The sequence below is a fragment of the Folsomia candida genome, unplaced genomic scaffold, assembly GCF_002217175.1.
Source record: "Folsomia candida strain VU population unplaced genomic scaffold, ASM221717v1 Fcan01_Sc051, whole genome shotgun sequence".
Classification (NCBI taxonomy): domain Eukaryota; kingdom Metazoa; phylum Arthropoda; class Collembola; order Entomobryomorpha; family Isotomidae; genus Folsomia; species Folsomia candida.
Genome location: NW_019091243.1, coordinates 1 through 21,275, shown reverse-complemented (window position 1 = coordinate 21,275; position 21,275 = coordinate 1). Strand labels below are relative to the sequence as shown.

Here is a 21,275-nt window from a genome sequence, read left to right as displayed (position 1 = left end):
TTAGAAGTAGAGCGCGTGACGGGATTTTAAATTTTTTCCAAATAAGATCTCCAATATTCAAATTTCTGTAGCCTTTTGAATTTTGGCGAGAATTAGAGAAATCAAAAACATCGATGCTTAATTTTAATTCCTTTACAATATAAAATTCAATTTCGAAAATTTTTGAAAATTCGAGTTTGTTGGCATTTTTGAATTTCGAAATATGCAAAATCTCGAAAGAACAAATTTGTTTAAAATGAATGTTACATCCAGATTTTTGTGGGTTATTAGTTTAACCCAACCCATGTATATGGTAATACTTTGGAAAGCAAATATCGCTGTCTGATGTCATGTACAGATTTATAAATGTGTCGATTTAATTTGTCTCTGACATTGAAAAACTCGACCTCGCCAATCTTGGTGATTTATTTAGTAATGAGCAAGACGAAGGTTGTGATCAGGCGCTAATCAATTAAATCGACTTGATCTTCACTATAATTCGAGATTTGTTTGAGCAAGAAATTTGCAAAGCTGTACCTTCCCTAAAATGTGGACCCATGTTAACCTTACGGGTAATTATGAATACTCGTGGGATAAGTTAAATCTTGCGAGCGAGGAATGAAAAGTTGTCTTACATAATGATAAAACTGTGCCATGGGACAAATGCGTGTATCCGTCGGCAGGGTGGCATTTCGACCTGTTAATCCCATCATGGCGGGAAAATTAAGGTGGAAAATAACGGAGTAAAACATGAAAAAATTGAATAGATTGGTTGGGAAATTTATAAATCGTAATGTCTGTCTATTTCTTTGATTGAACTGTATTTATTCGCAATGGGGTCTGCAGGGATTATTAAATAGGTGGGTATAATTACAACCGATATTTTCCTCCGGAACCCTGCTAGCTGAATATTTAATATTTATTTTTCCCCGGGCGCTAATTGGATGATGGGAACTGGTATTCTATTCAGCCAGGAGTTTGTACGTCATCCAGAGTTGTGTTGTGAATTTTGAGTGACAAGTCTCACCTTGGCGCTACACGTGCATATTTGTGTAAGGTATATTATGAGGTGTTCCACAGCAGGGAGATTTTAGTTTTGACTTTGGAACTTGTACTAAAAACAACGTTACTGCGAGCTCGGAAAGTGCAATAAAATATTTAATAAATATTGTGAAATATATTTTCTCGCATTTATTCAGGTCAAGTCCTCTAAGAAAACCAAGAAGTTCTAAGGGCGTCCAATTCTGTCATAGTCACGAAGAGGATCATTTAGAAACACAAATGGCTGAACTCTCCCCGTGTGCTAGAATCCCTCTGATAATCTTCCTCACCCTCATCAGCATCTTTGCCATCCTGGGCAACGGTTTGGTTCTGCTAGCCTGGCTGTTTTACAAACCGGTCAGAAAACCGCAGAATAGTTACCTCCTCTCCCTAGCAGGTGTGGACCTTTTAGTCGGCCTCTTCCTAGCGCCGACCATGATTGGAGAGCTTGGCTGGCACCCCTGGCCCTGGGGTAGGGAATGGTGCCAGATTTACCTCCTCGGCGACTGGCTGCTGACCATGTCGTCGGTCCTGCACCTCATCGCGATCAGCATGGATCGATACCACGTGATCTTTGACACCCTGACGTACACGAGGAGACGCACCTTCCCCTTCTTCGCGAGGAGGATCTGCTTCCTCTGGGCGGTGACGTTGTGGCTGATCGCGCCATTAATGCGAGATTGGGGGGGAATGGGGGACCGCAGTGTGCAGATAGGGATGTGCTTGTCGAATATTTCGAGGGAGTTAAGTGTCCACGTGGCGTTTGGAAGTTTCGTTGTACCGGTGGCGCTACTGGTAGGGTTACGGGGCATGGGGAGATTGAGAAATTTAATGATTCCGATAAGCTTTACATATGTGATGGGTATCGTTGGCTTAATTTTAAAAGGTGCTAAGTGCCTTCGAAACACGTGTTAAATGAAGGCACTTTGCACTTTTTAAAATTAAGATGTAGATTGCACATTTTAGAATTAAGCCCTCGATTAGGTGGTTATGTCTTTGTTGGGAAAGGATTTTGGGGAACTTGAGATTTGTGTTGGAACATAAGATCTTTGGAGGAACGTGAAAAAATAGCTGTGAGGTTATTGACCTGTTAGAATTCTTTCCATCGCCCCAGGCCCCGTAACGTGACGGATTTTTATTGGTATCAACGTACGCCGCCATCTACCAACAGTTGCGGCAGAGGTTGGAAAAATTGCGGAATCATGGTGACAATCCCCAAGGGAAGGGGCACGGCTTGTAGAGGGGGACAAGTGTCATCATTGGAAAAACCGTGGAAGACGAGGAATCGAGTTTGAGAAGGAGTCGCCGTGCCTCGAAAATGCTGGGACTAATAATTGGCGCGTACGTCGTGACCTGGCTTCCCTTTACCGTGGAGTATGTCATCCTTGGTTTCATTCCGGAAGGAGATCGACCCGATCCCCTAATTTCGGCGGCAACGGTGGCAATCTGCTACTCGAACTCGGCCTGTAGTCCGTGTATTTATGCCTACTGTAACCCTGATTTTAGGAGGGGATTTGTTAAGGTGGTAATGTTCTGGAGGAGGAGGAGGAAGAACTGATTGCTAAGTTTTTGAGATATTTGTAAATGTAGGTACTTGAAGTAGTTATTTTGGCAATTAGTGGAGGGTGAGGAGTCTTATTGTACTGTATGGTTGCATTTGATGCCAGATTTTGTGGGTGCTCCATTAATTTGATGAATTTCTAATAAATGTCAGAATTTGAGATTTAACTTACTATATTTATTTGCATCATTGCCGACTGACAAAGTATCAAATTTAATTAAATTAAATTAATTTTAAATTTTATTTAATATTTGACCAATTTCAAGAATACGTTATACATACACATGAAAATAGCTGACACGAAATTTTTACAAAATTTTGAAAAAAATAGAAATGTTCAAAAGTAAGCGTGACGTGGTAAATTCAAACAATGGCATAAAAGAATGGTTACACAATAATTTGAAAAATTTCCACTATCGGAACAATGGTTTTGGGTGATTAATTGAATGTCGAGACGAGAGGATGTTTTAAAGTGTAATTAAATTTTGTAAGGAATTTTTTTATTACTGGAGCCTTCATAAATTTGGTTAGGATTAATATCAGAAATTTCTCTATGATTTTTTTTTCAGGTGGAGACTAATACAGGCGCAGTTAGGAGGACTGATGTGGTCTAAGATTTTCACATTTTCGTTGCACGACCCCACGTTGACGTCGTGTTTTGTATGTCGAGTTGCCTACGTGTGGCAAGTTACCTCGGAAATTCCTGAGTTCATTGTTTTACAAAACTCTTGCGAAATTTGAAGTCCAATAAAACCAGAGTTGGCATCCGTTCTGGCGTTATTCTAATTCCAAAGGTCTTCCAAGTAGTAGGAAAAAAATCGGAAACTGAAAAATAAATTAGAAAAAAATGCAATGCAATGCAAATGAAAAAATTTTTTTTTAATTTCATTCCTCGTCGCGGTGACGATCTCTGAATCGGTAAGTTTGGGAAATTTGAATTTGGGGAAATTTTATGAATTTGAAATCTTTGAAATTTTGCAGGTCGGGGGAGGCATCGATGTGAATAAGGAGATAGCGACGTACTCGACTTGCAATGGGAAATCGGTCGTTTTCCCGCCAGAAACGGTGACAAAAGGGGTTTTGGCCGCGGCGAATTGTTTAATGGTGGAGGATGAATTTGTAAGTTTTTTTTTTAAATTTGTGGTGGGAAATGGGAACTTATTTTGAAATTGGTTGGTAGTATGCTAAACTCTGCGTCTACCGAAACATGGATGGTCCCATGAATGGAAATAAGCTGAATAAGGCCTGGATGAAGAAGGAGGGGAGGAAGACATCCATGGGAGATGAGGATGCGAAGGATAAAATCATCGCGGGAGTGGATAAATGTTTGAAAGATGGTGGGTGGGAAAAAGTTTAAAATTTGGGCGGGAATTTCAAATATTTTTTTTGCAGATGCGGATATGATAGAGGTGGATGGGAAATGCCCAGCGTTTCAGAAAGTATACGATTGTATGCTTCGGAATTATGAGGTCATTTGTAAGGGGAAGAAGGAATGATAAATTTGAATAAGGCGCGAATGGGATAATAAATATTTGCAAATGGGGTATTTTGAGATGTTTTTATTTGGCGTGGTGGTAGTTCTGCATAATTCTGTGAAACAAATGAAACGTGATGGTTGGAAAAATGAATATGTTCGGCGAGGAATTTAATGAGAAAACTTGGAGCATTTATTTACACGTTTTGGCGAGAGGTTGACATAATCATGGTACTATAATTAAAAAAAAGGAGGTTTGTTGACCTTGTAAATTTCTCGAAAGGCCTTGAATTTGCGGAGAAACGAATTTAGGACTTTTCCATGCATTATTTCATGTGAGGGTGCAAATCTATCCCGACTTGGAAGTAATATGTAGTCAGAATATCGACGATACATATCCATGCTAGGGCTAAGATTCATTTAATTGATGGAGTAAGTTTAGAATCGGTTAAGAATTGGCAATCTTGCTTAATTAAGATACCGCTGGCTTGCTATTGTTGCTCGAGATGGTTTTACCGTAACTTTCCTATGCACTTTCTAAGGAGAAGGACAACTTTAGTGGATCATCATATTTTATGCGGTAAATCTTGGACATGAATAATTATACTCATGTTATCGTGAGCATTTCATACTTGTAGAAATGTTGAGACTCCACTCTGATGTGGATTTGAAGTAAATATGAGTGCGGATAGTATGTAAACTGGAATGGATTACGCAAGTTAGATTCATATTTGGCATCTCAAGTTTAGTATGACGAATCAGCTTATCTTCTCCTTATTTTTTTCTGACCTTAGTACATATCAATGGTAGTGGTGGATATATTAATATTTATAAAGTCCATACTTTTTGTTGACGTGAGAAGTTACGTACTGATTCATGGATAGGTTGGGATCCTATTTGGTTAGTGTCTGCATACGTGGCGTGATTTCTTTATCTTGTAAAGTCGCGAGATAGAGGAGACCTCGGAAAAAATTCCACTATTTCTGAGAGATTCTGCAAGTTTCTGAAAAGTTTTAATTAAGTAGGTCGGAGCAATTTATAATTTTTATTGAATTAAATATGTAATTAAAAATCTTGTACAATAATTTGGTCTCTAAATCTTTTAAAGGGAAAAAACCTTGACGTGGACTTATGTAAGTGTATTGCGTAGTGTTTATCAACACGGTAAACTTTGAGAGACCGATTTATGGCTGAAATTATTGTGAATAAATAAATATTTAGTGTTCTCCGAAAAACAAGTGCGCATTTGAGCTAATGACGCAGAAGTTGGGTAAACATAAGTCTGGCAGAATAATTGGAGAGGGGATTATCCAAGCAGTTTTATGATATTTTTGAGTCTCAAATATAATAAAACTGCTGGAATAATGGAAAATTGGCATTTAGATAAGGTTCCAATTCTAGGAATTAAATTGTTGACATGTTTTTGCGGCAGAGACAGACATCCGCGGTACTTTGGCTACAATCGTATAAAAGAGAGGCTGCGCCACAATTGGAAATAAATAAGTGGGAAACCTACTGCGAACTTGATATTCTGATCAGAAGGAGTTGTTCAGGCAGGTAAGTTTGTGAAAATATTTCAATTTCGCCCCGCCGAGAATTATTTTTACGCGCTAAATTCAACTCTGATAGTTTACTGGGTTTTAAAATTTTGATGAATCTGTAGGAATTTGACGTGAAATGAATTTGAAGTCCCTCTTTCTGGCGGTGGTCCTCTTCGTGGGAGTTTTGATCATGCAGGTGGACCAGGTAGAGGGACAAGACCCCAATGCATGCGTGTGGACTCGGTGCGGGAACCCGTGGCCAAAATGCGATGAACACCGCTACGAGGCGAATATTGAACGGTGCGGATTTCCAAATAGGAAGAGGCGGTATTGTTGTTTGAACTAAGAAATTAGTATATGGTGGAGGATGAGGTGATATATTTATGTAGGAAGGATGAAATTTGGGAAGAATAAAGCCCTTCATTGAAAAGCGATGTTGAATGCGCCGTAATTTACTTAGTCATAAAATTATTCCTATTACAGTGGCTGGGGCATAAAGCGTTAGTAAAGTTTAAAATAATATCTCGTGTCTGCGACATTTAGTGAAGTCTTAGGCAGACCACTCTGATTATGTATAATTAGTAAAAACCTGCCAATTAACCGTTAACTGTTGGCCATGAAAATATCCCACTCTATAGATTGCCGAAGCAATGAATAATATGAAATTGAACATCTAAGCATTGGTTAGATTTACTTTACATAAATAGGTGCCGGAACGCAGACTATTGAGGCAATGATAGGACCCTAATTCTATAAATTTGATGCTTTCTTTCTTGGGTGGGAACGTTTTTTACGAAATAGAAATTGAATTTTCGCATATTGGTCAATCTGGCCTTTCCTTTTCTAATATGGCGGACACGATTTCTGAATTTGATGCAAACCTCGACAAAAAAAGTAATTAAAGTGAAGGATAGCAACAAGAGAAAAAAATAATAACAAGGCAGCATCGATTCCTGATTAATTTTTAAGAAATCTTCCTCCCCCTTGTTCTTCCTATCGTTAAACAAAACCCTAAGGAAATGCTCCCTTCCATAGTTCCCCATTTCGCTCATCCTTAATCTTGCTAGGCTTATCATATTAAGATAATTAAACCTTTCGGAAAAACCACCCTCCACCAGTCCTAGCCATGATCTCTTGTACAATTTGGTGAAGAAATTGCGCTCCCAAGTCCACATGTCGTCCTCGTCAAAAGCCAAGTCCTCTCTACCCTTGAAAACAATAAAGTCTGGCGATAAGGATATGCCGTTAGCCATTACGGCAGTTTTTGAGTTGGTATCCATGATGGCAAATATGTTGCCCTTAACGGCTAATTCTTCCCCGTCTCCGTACTGAAGCAGTTTGTCAGCTTGGATCATTTGAATTCCTACTTTATCGGCGGGATCCTTAAGTAGAAATATGCGTTTCTGAATTTTTTCCACATAACCAGAAACTCTCGGGCCGTAAACACCGTGCGATTTAGCGGTAGAAATTTGCATGTCTAGGTTACTCTTCTCCTCTTTTCTTCCGGCAGTGATGACGCGAATACTGGACTTGGCAAGGTCCTCTAAGGTGAGGGGGATGAATGGATAGACTATCGTTGTCATAGCGGTGGAAAGTTCGCCTTGGTATAGTGATGAAATAATTATGGTAGAGAGTAGAAAACACCCAACTATCCAGATCGCTTTAAACCCCCATTTACCCGCGAGAGGACCAACGCGCGAACTGCTTTGAAAAATTAGGATGGAGTAGACGAACCAGAAGTCGTGAAGTAGAGACGTAACTAGGAGGAGTCTGCCCGCATGCCGACACTCGGCTGCGTATATGAATACAGCGACTATTGCGCATGCGCACAAAACAAGGACCCAAGTATCAATTGGAAATGGCTCGATGAGAGCTTGGAAGCCTTTAAGGGAATTTGGTTTAGTTATGATTACATAGAAGTTGAAAGGGGTCCTGACAGAGGGAAAATAATCCCACTCATGGTATTCCCTGGTGGCTAGGAAGTTTAGATCCAAGTCGATTTCGTAATCCTCCCTGAGACAAAATAGGTGGATATTTTTATTAAACCACTCGGCGACGAGGGTAAAATTTCGTTTTTCCGCGATGGGTAGGACATTACAGTGCATGGCTTCGTAGGATGTGTGAGTACACGTTTTCCCCTGTTTAGGCTGGACGAATGCGGCATCGAAGTTGTTTCTGTCGGAAACTGGCTTGTTTTGAAGGTTGCCATTGCAGGAGTTCCATAGGTTGTCAAACTCTAGTAGGGTTGATGAATCCGAGATCTGGTAAGACTGAGATGGAATGCAGATTGTCCATAGATTTGGATAAGATTGGTGAGCTATTAAAATTTTGAATGTCATCGGCAGAGGTCGGAGCTGGGTTGGATGCAGTATCCAGTTTTCATGTAGAAAAGAAAATATTCCGGGCTGGCGTACTGGTAGGGCAAACAAAGAAGTTTATGGCTGACAGCAATTAGTTGATTTTGAGATGAATCGACCAGGAGTACGGTGAGCCAGTGTTTGCTGAGGCGGAAAAGTGGGTAGGGCTTGGGACAACTGGGTAGATTCAGGGGTAGAAAACTCAGGAGGTATGGAGAATTTGGAAAGTGCTGCGTGAAGTTGTTAAACTCTGCAGAGTTTACGGAATCGTGTAAAGTGACGAGATCAATTGTGCTGGATTCGAACCATTGTCCAATTCTGGTCATGGCGGGGACTGTATTTGTCGTGGTTGGCAGGGCAGGGGAAATGAATGAAAATGCTAAATAGAGGGTAGGATTCATTAGAGAGTTGTCTCTGGGGAAACGATTTTGCGGACACTTATCTATAAGTAAGTTTGATATTGTAGAATTTTTGAAAGCTGGAAACGGTATAGATGGATCGTGAGAGATTGTCAAATATTATGAGACCTTTCGAAGTAATTAAAGTTAAAATTTATAGTTTTATTACCTTGCTTGGCAGGGTATTTATTACGGTTGGTCGCCACGGTTACAGTTTGTTTGAATATTTAGGTTCTGAAAGATTGCAGGTTTATCGGTCCAAAGTGTTCCACTATTTAGCAAGATTATAGAATATTCTAGATTGTTCGTGATAGAAGAGTGGTTATTTTGTGACTTTCCTTCTGGTAAAATTAAAGAGGTTGGCAACACGGTGGCATGCCCGACGATATTTGTTTATCTACTGAAGACACACGCGAGAACTATCTAATATTAATTTTTTAAAGGACAAACTATCACGCAAGCCTTCAGGACTTATATATTGTTAAGCTTTGCATATTAAATTGAGAAAGGAATCACTCACGGAAGGCACGGGCAAGACTGGGGTGAAAGTTCATGCTTTAATCGGAACTTAGACATATGCAGATTGATTTGAGAAACATGAATTTTCGCCTGAAATAATAAATGATTCTGCTGTTCAGAGTGACTAATAAGATTGTGGGTTAAGATTTGTGAGGAAGTTATTAATTGTGTGCTAAAATGGTACATAGTTACTGAGGTTGGTGGTGGAGACTTAATACGTGAAATTTTCATGGAGGGAATAGGTAAACGTGTTGAGAAGGACTAGGGTAACTAAGGGTCGATTTTGGGCCCCCCGGTTTTATTGTTTTATTCTGACGGGTATGATGGGAGAATAACAAATCAATAAGGTAAAGTTGAAAAAAATTACCCGCAACCACTTTTTTCGGTCCGAAATTGAAATCGTCGAAAACCCATTTTTTCGAGCTTCGGCGGGTCATATCTTCAAAACCGATTGAAATACCTTAAACTTCCCAATAGAAAAAATGAAGGTACTTATCTGGGGTATCTAAAAAGTATCACTTCAACTCGAGGAAATATACCGAACAAAAATTATCAAGTTAAATGTTTAAATCTTCCCGAAAAAAAGCTAGAAATTTTCAGGTTTTTATGATTTTACTGTATCATGTATGTCGATTTTGCCTCGTTTATTGACCATATTTTATAGCTACGATATGTTCACGTAACATATCAAAAAATCAGGGGTGGGGTGTCTCATAGTTCTTTTTCTAAAAATCGCCGAAGTTCGTAAAATAACAATAAAAAATATTCAATAAGTTAGTATTTTGATATTTTGAGCAGTAATAGAATCAGCAAATCTTTATCAGACCATGTTCAAATTGTAGCCTAACATGTTGTAGAGACATCCTAAGAAAAATAGTGGGTGGGGTGTGTCACCGATTTTTTGCTAAAAATCGTCGAAGATCGAAATACATGCTTCTAACCATAAAATATGCTTTAAATATAACTTAATTGTCTTCCTATAACTCCTTGTCATGTTAAGCTTGCTTTTAGTTTCACAGCAATGCAGCTGGATGCTTATTGCATGTAAATAAATGAAACGAAGTGCAATAAACTGTTAACTAAACGGCTAAACAGGTCATGAAGGTGAATATTTAAGGTTATGACCCGCCGAAGCTCGAAAAAATGGGTTTTCGACGATTTCAATTTCGGACCGAAAAAAGTGGTTGCGGGTAATTTTTTTCAACTTTACCTTATTGATTTGTTATTCTCCCATCATACCCGTCAGAATAAAACAATAAAACCGGGGGGCCCAAAATCGACCCTTAGTTACCCTAGTCCTTCTCAACACGTTTACCTATTCCCTCCATGAAAATTTCACGTATTAAGTTTAAATTTTATTAAGATTACGTCTGTCCGGAACGCATCCCTTCAATGTATTAACTTTATGTAGGGAATACATTTCAATTCCTGCTAATACTCTTTTTAGCTGAGGCTAAATGTATACCCAATGTCACGACATTCAGTGCCCGTGACATTCGAAGGAAGCTGGCTGAAAATTTAGTTGTGGTAGAATTATTATTATTAACTTATATATTTGCCCAGTTCTGTGGGTTGGAACGCATCCCTGCAATGCTATATTTTTTACATTGAGGGGATAGGAAAGAGAGGCATTCACATAGTGTCGTATATTTCGACTAACAAAATTTAGAGAAGGGTATGGTATGCCTTTGCCTTCTTTTTCTCTTTCCACTAATACCAAAAAAGAGTGTTGCACTATGTTTATCTGGAAAGGCATGACGCTCCCATGACATTCCCATTACACTAAGGCCAAACTGTGGTTGAGGTAGGTCTGTCGGCAGGGGCATGCCCTTCCCTTGCTATTCCCATTGCACTAAGGCCAAAGTCTCTTTGAAGTAGGTTTGTCGGCAGGGGCATGTCCTTCCCTTGACATTCCCATTGCACTAAGGCCAAAACTTGGTTGAAGTAGGTCTGTCGGCAGGGGTATGCCCTTCCTTTGACATTCCAATTGCACTAAGGCCAAAACTTGGTTGAAGTAGGTTTGTCGGCAGGGGCATATCCTTCCCTTGACATTTCCATTGCGTAAAGGCCAAACTGTGGTTGAGGTAGGTATGTCGGCAGGGGCATGGCCATCCCCTGACCTTCCATTTCCACTAAGACCAATGAGCGTGGTTGCAGTAGATTTGTCGGGAGGGGCATGCCGTTTCCTCGAAATTCCCGTTCCTCCTATTGGAACAATGATATATGCGTTGGACGGTAATGTGTACGTTAGACACTTGAACCTGAGATGGCTCACTGTTATATAGTAATTTTTCCCTATCTGTATATAAAAGATATAAATGCAGTGTATTTAATAATAGTAGTATTAATAATATGCATTCTAAGTATTTACCCATCAGATTATTATGGAAATTAAAATTTTTAATTAAATTTTGTTGTGGGAAGGGGAGTGTCAAATTATGTATTTTGTTAGCGGGAGGAGTAGATAAATTTTTACACATACGGGACTTTGTTTGGTGCCACGGGCACCAAGAAATCGCCTAGTCCAGAAATAATAGTCCTCTGGGATTTCCCATAACTAATAACATTGGAAATTGAAAGTAATATAACTTTTCCAATTCAAAACCGATTTTCAAAATTAAAACTGTTTTTTGAAACCTCAGGTCATGGTTACCAAAATGTATTCCAAATATTTGAAATTTCGACCTAATTGACCTATAATCTAGGTCACAAGGTCAGAAAATAAACTAATTTAATTTATTTATTAAATAACTGAATTCTTTGCAAAGTTCAAAATTTTCAAATCTGATGTGACCACTAAAGTGTCCGGAGTTTATGAACTGGTCGCAAACCCAATGGGGGTGGTTGGGGGTGTGGCTTTCAGCGACTTCTCTGCTGTTGTAGGCATATATGACTTGCGACACAAATATTTTTTCAGTGAGAATATAGCATCCGGATAACTACGTCGAAAAATTAAAAAACCACACCCCCAGATGGGTGTGGTTCCGTTAACCTTTCGATTATTATTATTATTTAATACCTTCGGACTACCATTTCTCTGCTGGAAAATAATTGGTATCTGATGACAAGATTTACTTTAATAATAAAGAAATCGCCGAAAACCACACCCACATTGGGGTATGGGTTTTCAAAATCTGAGATGGCCATCGCGATGGGCTTTCTTCACTGAAAAATAATTTGCGTCGCACGACATGGTTTACTTGAATAATGTCGAAAGCGTTAAAGACCACACCCACCTGGGGGTGTGGTTTTTTAATTTTTCGACGTCATCATCCGGATGCTATTTTCTCACTGAAAAAATATTTGTGTCGCATGTCATATATGCCTACAACAGCAGAGAAGTCGCTGAAAGCCACACCCCCAACCACCGCCATTGGGTCTTTGACCGGTTCATAAACTCCGGACACCTTAGCGGTCACATCAGATTTGAAAATTTTGAATATCGGAAAGAATTCACTTATTTAACTTTTTTTATTATTTTTTTCATTTTTTGACCTAGTGACCTTGATTATAGGTCAATTAGGTCGAAATTTCAAAAATTTGGAATACATTTCGGTAACCATGACCTAAAGTTACAGAAAACAGTTTTAATTTTGAAAATCGGTTTTGAATTGGAAAAGTTATATTATTTTCAATTTCCAATGTTATTAGTTATGGGAAACCCCAGAGGACTATTATTTCTGGATATACTGGTATATCATGGCCTTCTCGTAATTTTAAATGTAATCAGGCCCTAAACTAGGGGCGGGCAAGCAGGGCAATTGCCCGGGGCGCCAGAGTTGAAGGGGCGCCGGCAGGCGCCCGAACTTGCACTAGATATAATCAAATATTTTGCACATAAGCATATTAAAATAAAAATCTGTTCTACAGAATACAATCTCTAATTTTGTTGAGTTTCCCCGTCACATAAGAGCTAATCTGCATTTTTACTAGTCATTTAGTCATTTTGTCGACTACAGTATGACTACTACTTCCTTGCCATCCACACGAATTTTTCGACACAGACGCGTAGATGTTCCAAGCTGCAAAGGTCAGGATACAGACAAGGATACAGACAAGGATCTTTGTTCTGGAAAGGTTACATAACCCCTTCCAATTTACTTGAAGTATAAAATTATCTTTCTGAATATAATGAATGATTAAAATTTGTACCTCAGAGAATCTATTATGTTCTATTTTTTGATAGATCCGAGTGAAAAATCGCTGTATTGTCTGGAACCGAAATGAAGACAGCTCGATTGACCTCGATCCTCGAGATGAGTATGTAGCTTTAATCTCGTATGCACGAGTTTTATCTGAATTTTGTGTCCTAAAAATTCTAAGAATAGCAACATTCTCAATTTTTGGAAATTGAATTTTCAAAGAATCAGGAGGAAGTAATTCTACACATACATGTTCTCACTTTTTTTAATTTGTGAAAAATTTAAAAAAGTTGAATCAATTTGAAATTTCCAGAGTTTGGCTTAAAACTTTCTAGTTGAAAATATTTTAAAATCTCGCGAAGAGCTCAAGTGTCACTATTGATAAAAACAACTATTGATAAAAACTATTGATACAGGTTCGAATTTGTGAATGAACAAATTAAAATAGGTATTATCAAGATTGGAGCATCTCATCTTAACATGAAGCAATGTTTTTAAATTCTTTTAAAAATTTTAGGTACGTGTATTGTAACAAGCATTATTTGTAATAACGACGTTGAATGTATATGTTATTAAATTCAGTGTGGTAATCCAATTTGGAGTATCTATCTAACGCGGTAAAGTATCCAGGTTAATTTTCCACTAGTGTATATTAAGCGTAATTTATTCTAGACGACTCAACAGTTCATGACATAATGGAAAAAGATATCGACTAATTCGAGAGGAGTCTAACATTTGGAGTTCTGCTAGTCTCGTCTTATCCCATTTAGGCATTTCACAATGAAATTCCCTTCATAAATTTTCAAATTAAAAAATCCATAGAGTGGTAATGAATGTGAAAAAATTACTAAGGCTTAGCTATTTTAACTGCATTTGTGATATACTATGTGCCCAGACTAACTGAAAACACAGGTCTTCCATGTAGCAAATTTATCCTGCTTTTCTCTGGACAAATTTTAATTTAGACAAAAACAGATAGCCAAATTTAGAAGGATCAGGTATGTCTGTTTGCCTTTATATCGGTACATGTAATTGTGCGTATGGCTACTATGGCTAGTATTTAAACTTATATATATAATAGAAGCATTATTTGGAATTACGCAAATCCCACTTAGTTGTATATAAATGCTTATCGCGAGCGCCGAAGGCGCGAGCGGGTTGGGGCGCCTCGCTAGGTTTGCCCACCCTACAAAATTGGTTAGTTTAGGGCCTGAATGTAATTGATTATACATGAGCATAACAGCACCAGAGATGCATGGTAAATGTGGATTTGGTTAATTGTCTTTATCAACTTAACCCAGGCCACTACCACGTCAACATTGACCCCAAAGGGGATGGCAAGTGGTACGAATTTAATGACGACAAAGTCACCAGGATTTCGGAGGATGGAGCAATTTCTAAAAATTTTGGTGGTGTTGGGGTACCTTAAAATTATTTCTAGTTTCAAAATTATTGTTGCAATAATCAATACTTTTACAGGACACGAGTGCCATGACATTGGTGTATTTAAGAAACACGAGTAAAGATTCGATACTCGCCACCGTCACGGAGGACGATATTCCACCAGATGTTCTCACTTATGTCAAGAAATATCCATTACGGGAGAAGAGCACGATTTAACTATGTATTTAAACATTGCAAATTGTCATTAAAATTATGGATCTCAAGATAATCTACAAAAATAATTTATTAAAGGCTTTAAGACAAAACACGATAAATGCAGGAACCACAATTTTAAAAACTGCTTGAATTATCTGCTCACATACAAGTTTATGTAAAATTCCGGCTCAATATCAACCCATTATAAAAGTGTGGCTGGTTGTTTACACTTTAATTTATAAACAACACTTCAAGGAAGTGCACACGGCAACTAGTTTTTTGGCATTTGCATTGTAAAGTTCTAAGCTCAACTTGGAACGGAATTATTTACTTGCACTAGTCATAAGTTTTCAAATTTTGAAATTTATTTCAAGTTTGCTGAAAAAGTTAGTTCCATATTTTCGGAAGACATTTCAGGTTTGTATCCCATTCGATTTTTCAAAATTCAACAACTTTGCTTCCTAAATTCTGGAAACGAAGAATAATTATTTTTTCATTGCTGTTTTATCCAAATATAGTTATAAATGATAACATGCCGTTAATACAATAGTGACAATTATTAATTCAAATTTTTCTTTCAGATTCTTCACTCCCATCAATTACTGAACTAGCAGTACCCCAGTATTCTGTAAGTATACAACAATTATTATTGTAAATTACACTCAGTGCAAAAAATTGTGTTCCGTCTTAACGCTGTCATCGGAAAAACTTGGAAAATATAAATATATCGTAGTGGATATTTTCTATAACAATTAGTATTTTTAATCTTATGTACTATTTCACTGCATATTCCATTTATTTCTATGTCCTGCAGAATGTTGCGTCTCATCATTATCACCATGGCGACGCTATCCTTGGCCACTGTGGAGAAGGTACCTTACTCCCTCATATTTCTTTATTCCCTAATTTTATTCAAAACTGCATCTACAGCCCGTCCAACCAATAATCTTCATTCATCTCTCGGCTCCAACAAAGCTACCCTCAAACATCTCCAATGGTCCCGCCCCACCTCCACCGAACTCGCTGACCGTCCATATTTCCATGGCGACCGAACAGCTCACACAGGTAGTCGCAGCATCCCCCAATTTCAACCTTGCCCTTGGAACACTGGCTCAATTCGAGAAAATTGCCAACGAGACTTTTCACTTGCTGAACCGAGAAAAGAACGAGGACAAGAAGGACGAGATTTTTAAGAACAAATTTGCCCCACTGGGAATCGTTTTTGATGGAAGAAAGTTAACAAATAATCCCAACAATAGAATCGAGGTTTCGCCGTCGTGGACTCCAATATTCAAGGAATTTGAAGAAGAAATGACAAAATTACAATATCTATACGAATTTCTTATACAATTGGACAAGGAATTAAACGAACGTATCAAGACGAAAAATACGGGAACGTTTACCGAACTTCTAGCCGGAATCAAGAAATTGAACTCTACGGAGTGGATTAAAGCCGAGATTAGAGAAAACCAAGTAGGACCTGACTTTTGGCGCCTATTGAGCAGGTTAGCTATATTTTATTGTTTTAGCCATAGAAACAAATTTCTGTCCGTGCGACGCCCTTTTTCTGCAAGGGCATCGCAGGTTACATTTCCCTACAAGTTTTGTAGGGAATGTAAATAGAGTTTTACAGGTCCTGTTTTAATTTTCTCACTTTTTTCTAATTGATTTTTACCAGAAAAACGGCCTTTCCCACTTTTTCTACTGTCTCCTAGACAGGAGAAGAATATTATAATTTACAATGTAAATAGTATATTTTACAAGACTTAAAGCACATTTCTCTCAATTTTCAGCTCCGTCAGCCACCACATAGGATCTCCGGTGTATAAAGATACACCGATTCTGCCTCAGACCCAAATCTCTAAAAGGGGCATATTCCTCAATACCCCATACAAAATACATCACTACAGACATCCAGATTGCTTTATGGTCGCTGGAAATAGGTTGAACATGGTTTGCTCTAAAAACGACCACGATTCTTACTATAACAAAAAAATTTCCACCTGGATTTTGAAAAGCATATCCCAAGAAACCGAGAAACCATACACGGATTTTTTCCGTCTAATGAACGCCAACAAAGTACACAAGTACATACGTAGGAAGAACCACAAATGACGTCCCTGTAACTTTCGGCCCAAAGCAACCAGGGTCCACAGAATTCAAAGTAGCTGCCTGTGTGGCACGTGACATCTACTGCTTCGCAAGCCACATGAGCTACGGAGACTCTCCTGGCGACTTAAGGGGCGTGTTTGGAGCACTTTATAACGAAGAGGGACAGGACATTGGTATAAATTATTATATAACCAGTCCCTTCAGCCAACTTGCAGCAACCTTCCATCCGTACATCACGTATACCGCTGTATTTCGCAACTTCCACTTCACCCCTCCCCCCGCCGACGAAATTGCAAAGAAAACCAAGAAAGTTTACCTCATCGACACCCTTGACATCATAAATGACAGCCCCGCCCTAGTTTCTCGGACCATCACGGTTTCCCAAACAATTGAAAACCAAGTCCAGACAGGATTCTCCGTTTCCGTCAAAGCTTCCTTAAAAGTAACTGTGTCCGGAAAGTTTGGCTTCCCATTAGGAGGATCAGAAACAGAGATGGGTTTCGAACTCGGACCAGACTACCACTCCAATACGAAACTAACAACGCAAAAAAAATTTGAACTCTCACACACCGTCACGGTTCCGGCATACACTTCAGTAAGTTAATTATTTTTACAAATTTTTACAAATTTTATTATAAATTTCGTATTTTTCCTGTATAAATTTTTGATTAAATGTCCCCAAAAATAGGTAACCGTCAGTGCTTGGTACGAGCGGATCACAGATCTGACCCTACCCTACACTGCCGAGGTGGAGGTGATGGGAAAAGGGCAACGGCTTACTTACTATGACGATATCGTGGAGGGGCAACCTGTGTCTGAGAGTCTGATGGACGAGGAACTGCGTGTGGCCAGATTCCCTGGAGCTATCGTCAAGTACGGGGATAAATCTTTGACCTTCCGCATTACAGGGAACATGACAGCTAGTGCGGGTATCCGTGGACAAATTGAGGTAAACGGCAAAGTTGTAATGATGAAAATGTAAATTTTGACATTAGAAAAAATAAATTGGAAATAAAATCAGAATAAGTGGTTGTCGTCATAGCGGTGGACTACTTTTTTCACTAAAAACCACTCAATTTTGGTAACGTGCTTCTACAAATTTGTAAAAAATCATATTTTTTTTCCCAGTTTCATTAATTTACACCTAAATTTACCAGTCAATTTTGCACATTATTTTACACAGTACAGTTGCTACTAATTTTGCAAGAAATACGTAAATAAATATTATACATTTATTTCTTCGGACAATTCCATTTTTGTAAATGTTTTTTTTTTTATTTTCTTAAAAAAATAAATTGCTCCCCGACCATGCAAATTTTTAACAATTGGCCACATAAAAAACAAATCCTTGCCAATATGAGGGATGTCCGCATTAATACCTGAATTTTAGAAATCGCACCATATCTTAATAACTATGGCCAATTTCGAAAAAGGCATGCGATGGAGGAAACTAGGTTGGATCTTCCTCCAACCAATTCCGTTTAGCCCAAGTCACTAAAATATATCAAATTAGCCTTGACCAAAAATTGGTACTTGAGATCACGAAAATTATGCATTCAGTATTCATTTATTTAATGAATTATTCCCTCATTCATTATTTATTTGAATTAATGTGAACAGGTATGTACGTAACAAATAAGTAATATACTCGTGAGACTAGATAAAAACAAATCTCTTCCAAAAATCCATAACCACACGAAGGTATCGTACTTACATAATCAATTGTGTCAGGATAAGTGTTCCCCGATATTGTTCTCCATCACACCTGGGCAGGAATATATTGCATGGTTGTAATTTACAAGTATCCTTGCATGGTATAAGTAAATTTCCCTCTTCATATGTGCACGTCGTGGTAAAGTATGCAAACATATATATCCCCTTACACACATAAGTATTTACATAGTTTGTTTTAGGCAATGAAATATTTGCAACTCAAACACAGCTGACTTGCCAAACTTTTTATCTTATTAGTAGAACATTTCCGCTCTTTTATCTTCTTTTTTGTTATGCATCTCTAATTTCAAAACCATAGAAAGATACACATTAAAAGAAATATCGAGAATTACTTTATACAATTAAAACTTTTTTGTAAATTTACTCCCGCAGTGTTCGCCAGTTAACTGTGTTACATAAAATATCAGTCGGAATTTAACCATTTGAGAATAGGTATCTAAACCATTATTAGTTTACATACGTAAACAAGGCTATAAAATACGTACGTCCAGGATTCCACCATTTCGTGTAGAAAGTGAAAATGAGGTATGTATGCAAATGTAAAATTAATTACAATTTTTGTTCATCTTTTAAATTCTGAAATTTAAAGCTACCCCATTTCTCCTTCGATTTTCCAAATTTTTAATTGTTTTTACAAAACGCATTTCTACGGTAGAGACTCTGCCTTCCGAAAACGATTTCAATTTTCAAATTCCGCCCAGAAATGTGCGAGTTTTCGAACTTCAAAACTTACAAAATGAACAAAAAATTTATTTTATTTTAGACCTAAGTACACCTCGCACAATTATTTCTATCCCAATTTTGAGTGTAATTATCGCAACGAATATTTAACAAATCTCCCACAAATTTTTATTTGCGACTCCTTACTGTGTAGTGGGTCCATTATTATAGTGCAAAATCCCCTGTTCATCATCATTTGTGACACATAATTCTTCCTAGATTAACTGAAAACCCTTTTTGACGAAAACGACCAATTTCATAGAACTTATTGGGTTTAACGTCTTCATTCATCCCACGTATGTACGGTCAAAAATGATTGTACCATGTTTCTTGAAACTATTTATAAAAATTGCAGGCTTTTGATTGCTCCCAATTAAATCTATATTTTATTTGAATTCACCAGCGTATTTAATCTGCCCGACCTAACTCAACTAACACTTCGTATAACACCTGACGGAGACGCAGCTACACAACCGGAAGTGATACCCCTCTCTGACCACGACCTATCAAATATGTCACATCACCAGGACGAAGTTCTACAATTTTGCAATGGGATTTCTTTCTCCGTCGTCACCTACAACATTTCACACGCAAATAAACCCGCCCGACCGTCCGCAGCCCAGAAAAAGCATCTCCTAACCGCAATATTTTCCGACTTACCGGCCGACACTTACTTCCTCCAGGAATGCAGCTGGACCGATATTGCCAAACATATAGCAACTATTCAATTGAAATATAAATTTCGGTGGATAAAATCGTACCAGCAATTAATTCTGTTTAACAGCAAAAAATTTACCGGTATCAGTCTCCAAGCAACGATTCCAAATATTGCCGTTGACGTGCCACGCGATAGGTTTTGTGTTCTAAAGCTTACGCACAAAAATGCACCTAATTTTGACTTTATAGCGATAAGTTGGCATGCTGACAGGTTTGGAAAACTTAATGTATCTTTCTTCAAATTCGTTGACGGTTTAGTTGACACGGAAAAAATTCCCGCCTTAGTCGGTGGAGATTTTAATTATACCAAGTTGAAAACCTATGAGGATAAAAACGTCGGTCGATTCCATTATTCTCTCGATATCGGGGAAGAGTTTCACGTCAAATTGAAGAATGTGTTCTACAAGCCAACCCAGCATTGTGTCAGGGGATCATCGATTGATTTCTTAGTCTCGACTTTTGGTCCGTGGCCTCTCCTATTAGGGCTACACAGCGCGCAGGAACTCTCCTTGCGGGGAGATGTGATGGGGGAAAGGTTCAATTTAGCTGCGAGATCCCTCACAAATATTGCACCGTCCAATGTCACTGATCATGTACCCGTTTATGGATACGTTAACTGCTTTCAGATGCTGCAAGACGGTATTGCCCAAATGTAAACAAATTTTCTAACCTAACACCAAAATATCATCATGTCGGTAATGAAATTAATACCGAAAGTAATACTGTGCGGAGTAACTTGATTTCCAAAAACCATTTGCCAAATTCTGCGAGGCCCATCATTTTCCATGCGTTTCTCGGACGTTTATTTTTCAAAGGTCCACCTTCCATGGCACACTTCTCGACAATCTATCCCTTAATCTAAATATTTAAATTTTCTCGGATATTTGTTTCTTAAATATGGACAGTGTTAATATTTATCCGACTATTAATTACCAACCGCTTGGGCAATAGTCTCTCTGTTTATTATTAAAAGTCAGAATTTTTCCGGAGAAATTGGAGGAAATAATTTCTCATACATTTTTCTGAGGATAAAGAAATGAAAATTTTGAAGGTAAATAGGAAACAATAACATTAAATATTAGTTAAAAATTATATCTTCAAATTAAGTTACTTCTGTTCCCTATTTTACGCAGATCACTGTATTTTTCATAAATTTAATAAAATTTAAGACCTTTAAATTTAAATTATAATTGTGCAATTTTTCACCTAAACCAATTTTATTTGCTAATCGCCTCTCACGTGGAAGGGTTGCATATATTAAGTTTTATTCTACAAGTCGTCCATTCCCAACCACCTGCGTTATACATCAAGGTTAGCTAATTAAAGCGTTAAAATCGATCAGTTAATAATTATTAAGCAATCACTACATGACACTTTGCCC

The 21,275-nt window shown here is 38.0% G+C and overlaps 2 protein-coding genes and 1 long non-coding RNA gene across 3 annotated transcripts; all 3 read left to right on the top strand.

Moving 5' to 3' along the window:
• The first annotated feature begins 1,260 nt into the window (after nt 1-1,260).
• Nucleotides 1,261-4,077, top strand: LOC118433412 (alpha-2B adrenergic receptor-like). Its single transcript, XM_035845334.1, has 4 exons — nt 1,261-1,815; nt 3,563-3,700; nt 3,762-3,918; nt 3,974-4,077. The coding sequence occupies exons 1-4, from the start codon at nt 1,261-1,263 to the stop codon at nt 4,075-4,077; spliced, it is 954 nt and encodes a 317-aa protein (XP_035701227.1).
• Nucleotides 4,078-5,061: 984 nt separating this feature from the next.
• On the top strand, nt 5,062-6,030 carry LOC110862232. Its single transcript, XR_002549145.2, has 4 exons — nt 5,062-5,076; nt 5,164-5,188; nt 5,488-5,612; nt 5,719-6,030. It is a non-coding gene; the product is annotated as an uncharacterized LOC110862232 (long non-coding RNA).
• A 12,390-nt stretch (nt 6,031-18,420) lies between these two features.
• LOC118433406 lies at nt 18,421-21,186 on the top strand. Its single transcript, XM_035845323.1, has 2 exons — nt 18,421-18,982; nt 19,581-21,186. The coding sequence occupies exons 1-2, from the start codon at nt 18,978-18,980 to the stop codon at nt 20,548-20,550; spliced, it is 975 nt and encodes a 324-aa protein (XP_035701216.1). The 5' UTR covers nt 18,421-18,977; the 3' UTR covers nt 20,551-21,186.
• The last annotated feature ends 89 nt before the right edge of the window (nt 21,187-21,275 follow it).

Excerpts from the sequence above, each read along its gene's own strand:
- LOC118433412 (XM_035845334.1), top strand. The coding sequence starts at position 1,261 with ATGGCTGAACTCTCCCCGTGTGCTAGAATCCCTCTGATAATCTTCCTC. Across the intron at positions 1,816-3,562 it reads TTGTACCGGTGGCGCTACTG|GTCGGGGGAGGCATCGATGT; the intron begins GTAGGGTTACGG and ends GAAATTTTGCAG. Across the intron at positions 3,701-3,761 it reads TAATGGTGGAGGATGAATTT|TATGCTAAACTCTGCGTCTA; the intron begins GTAAGTTTTTTT and ends ATTGGTTGGTAG.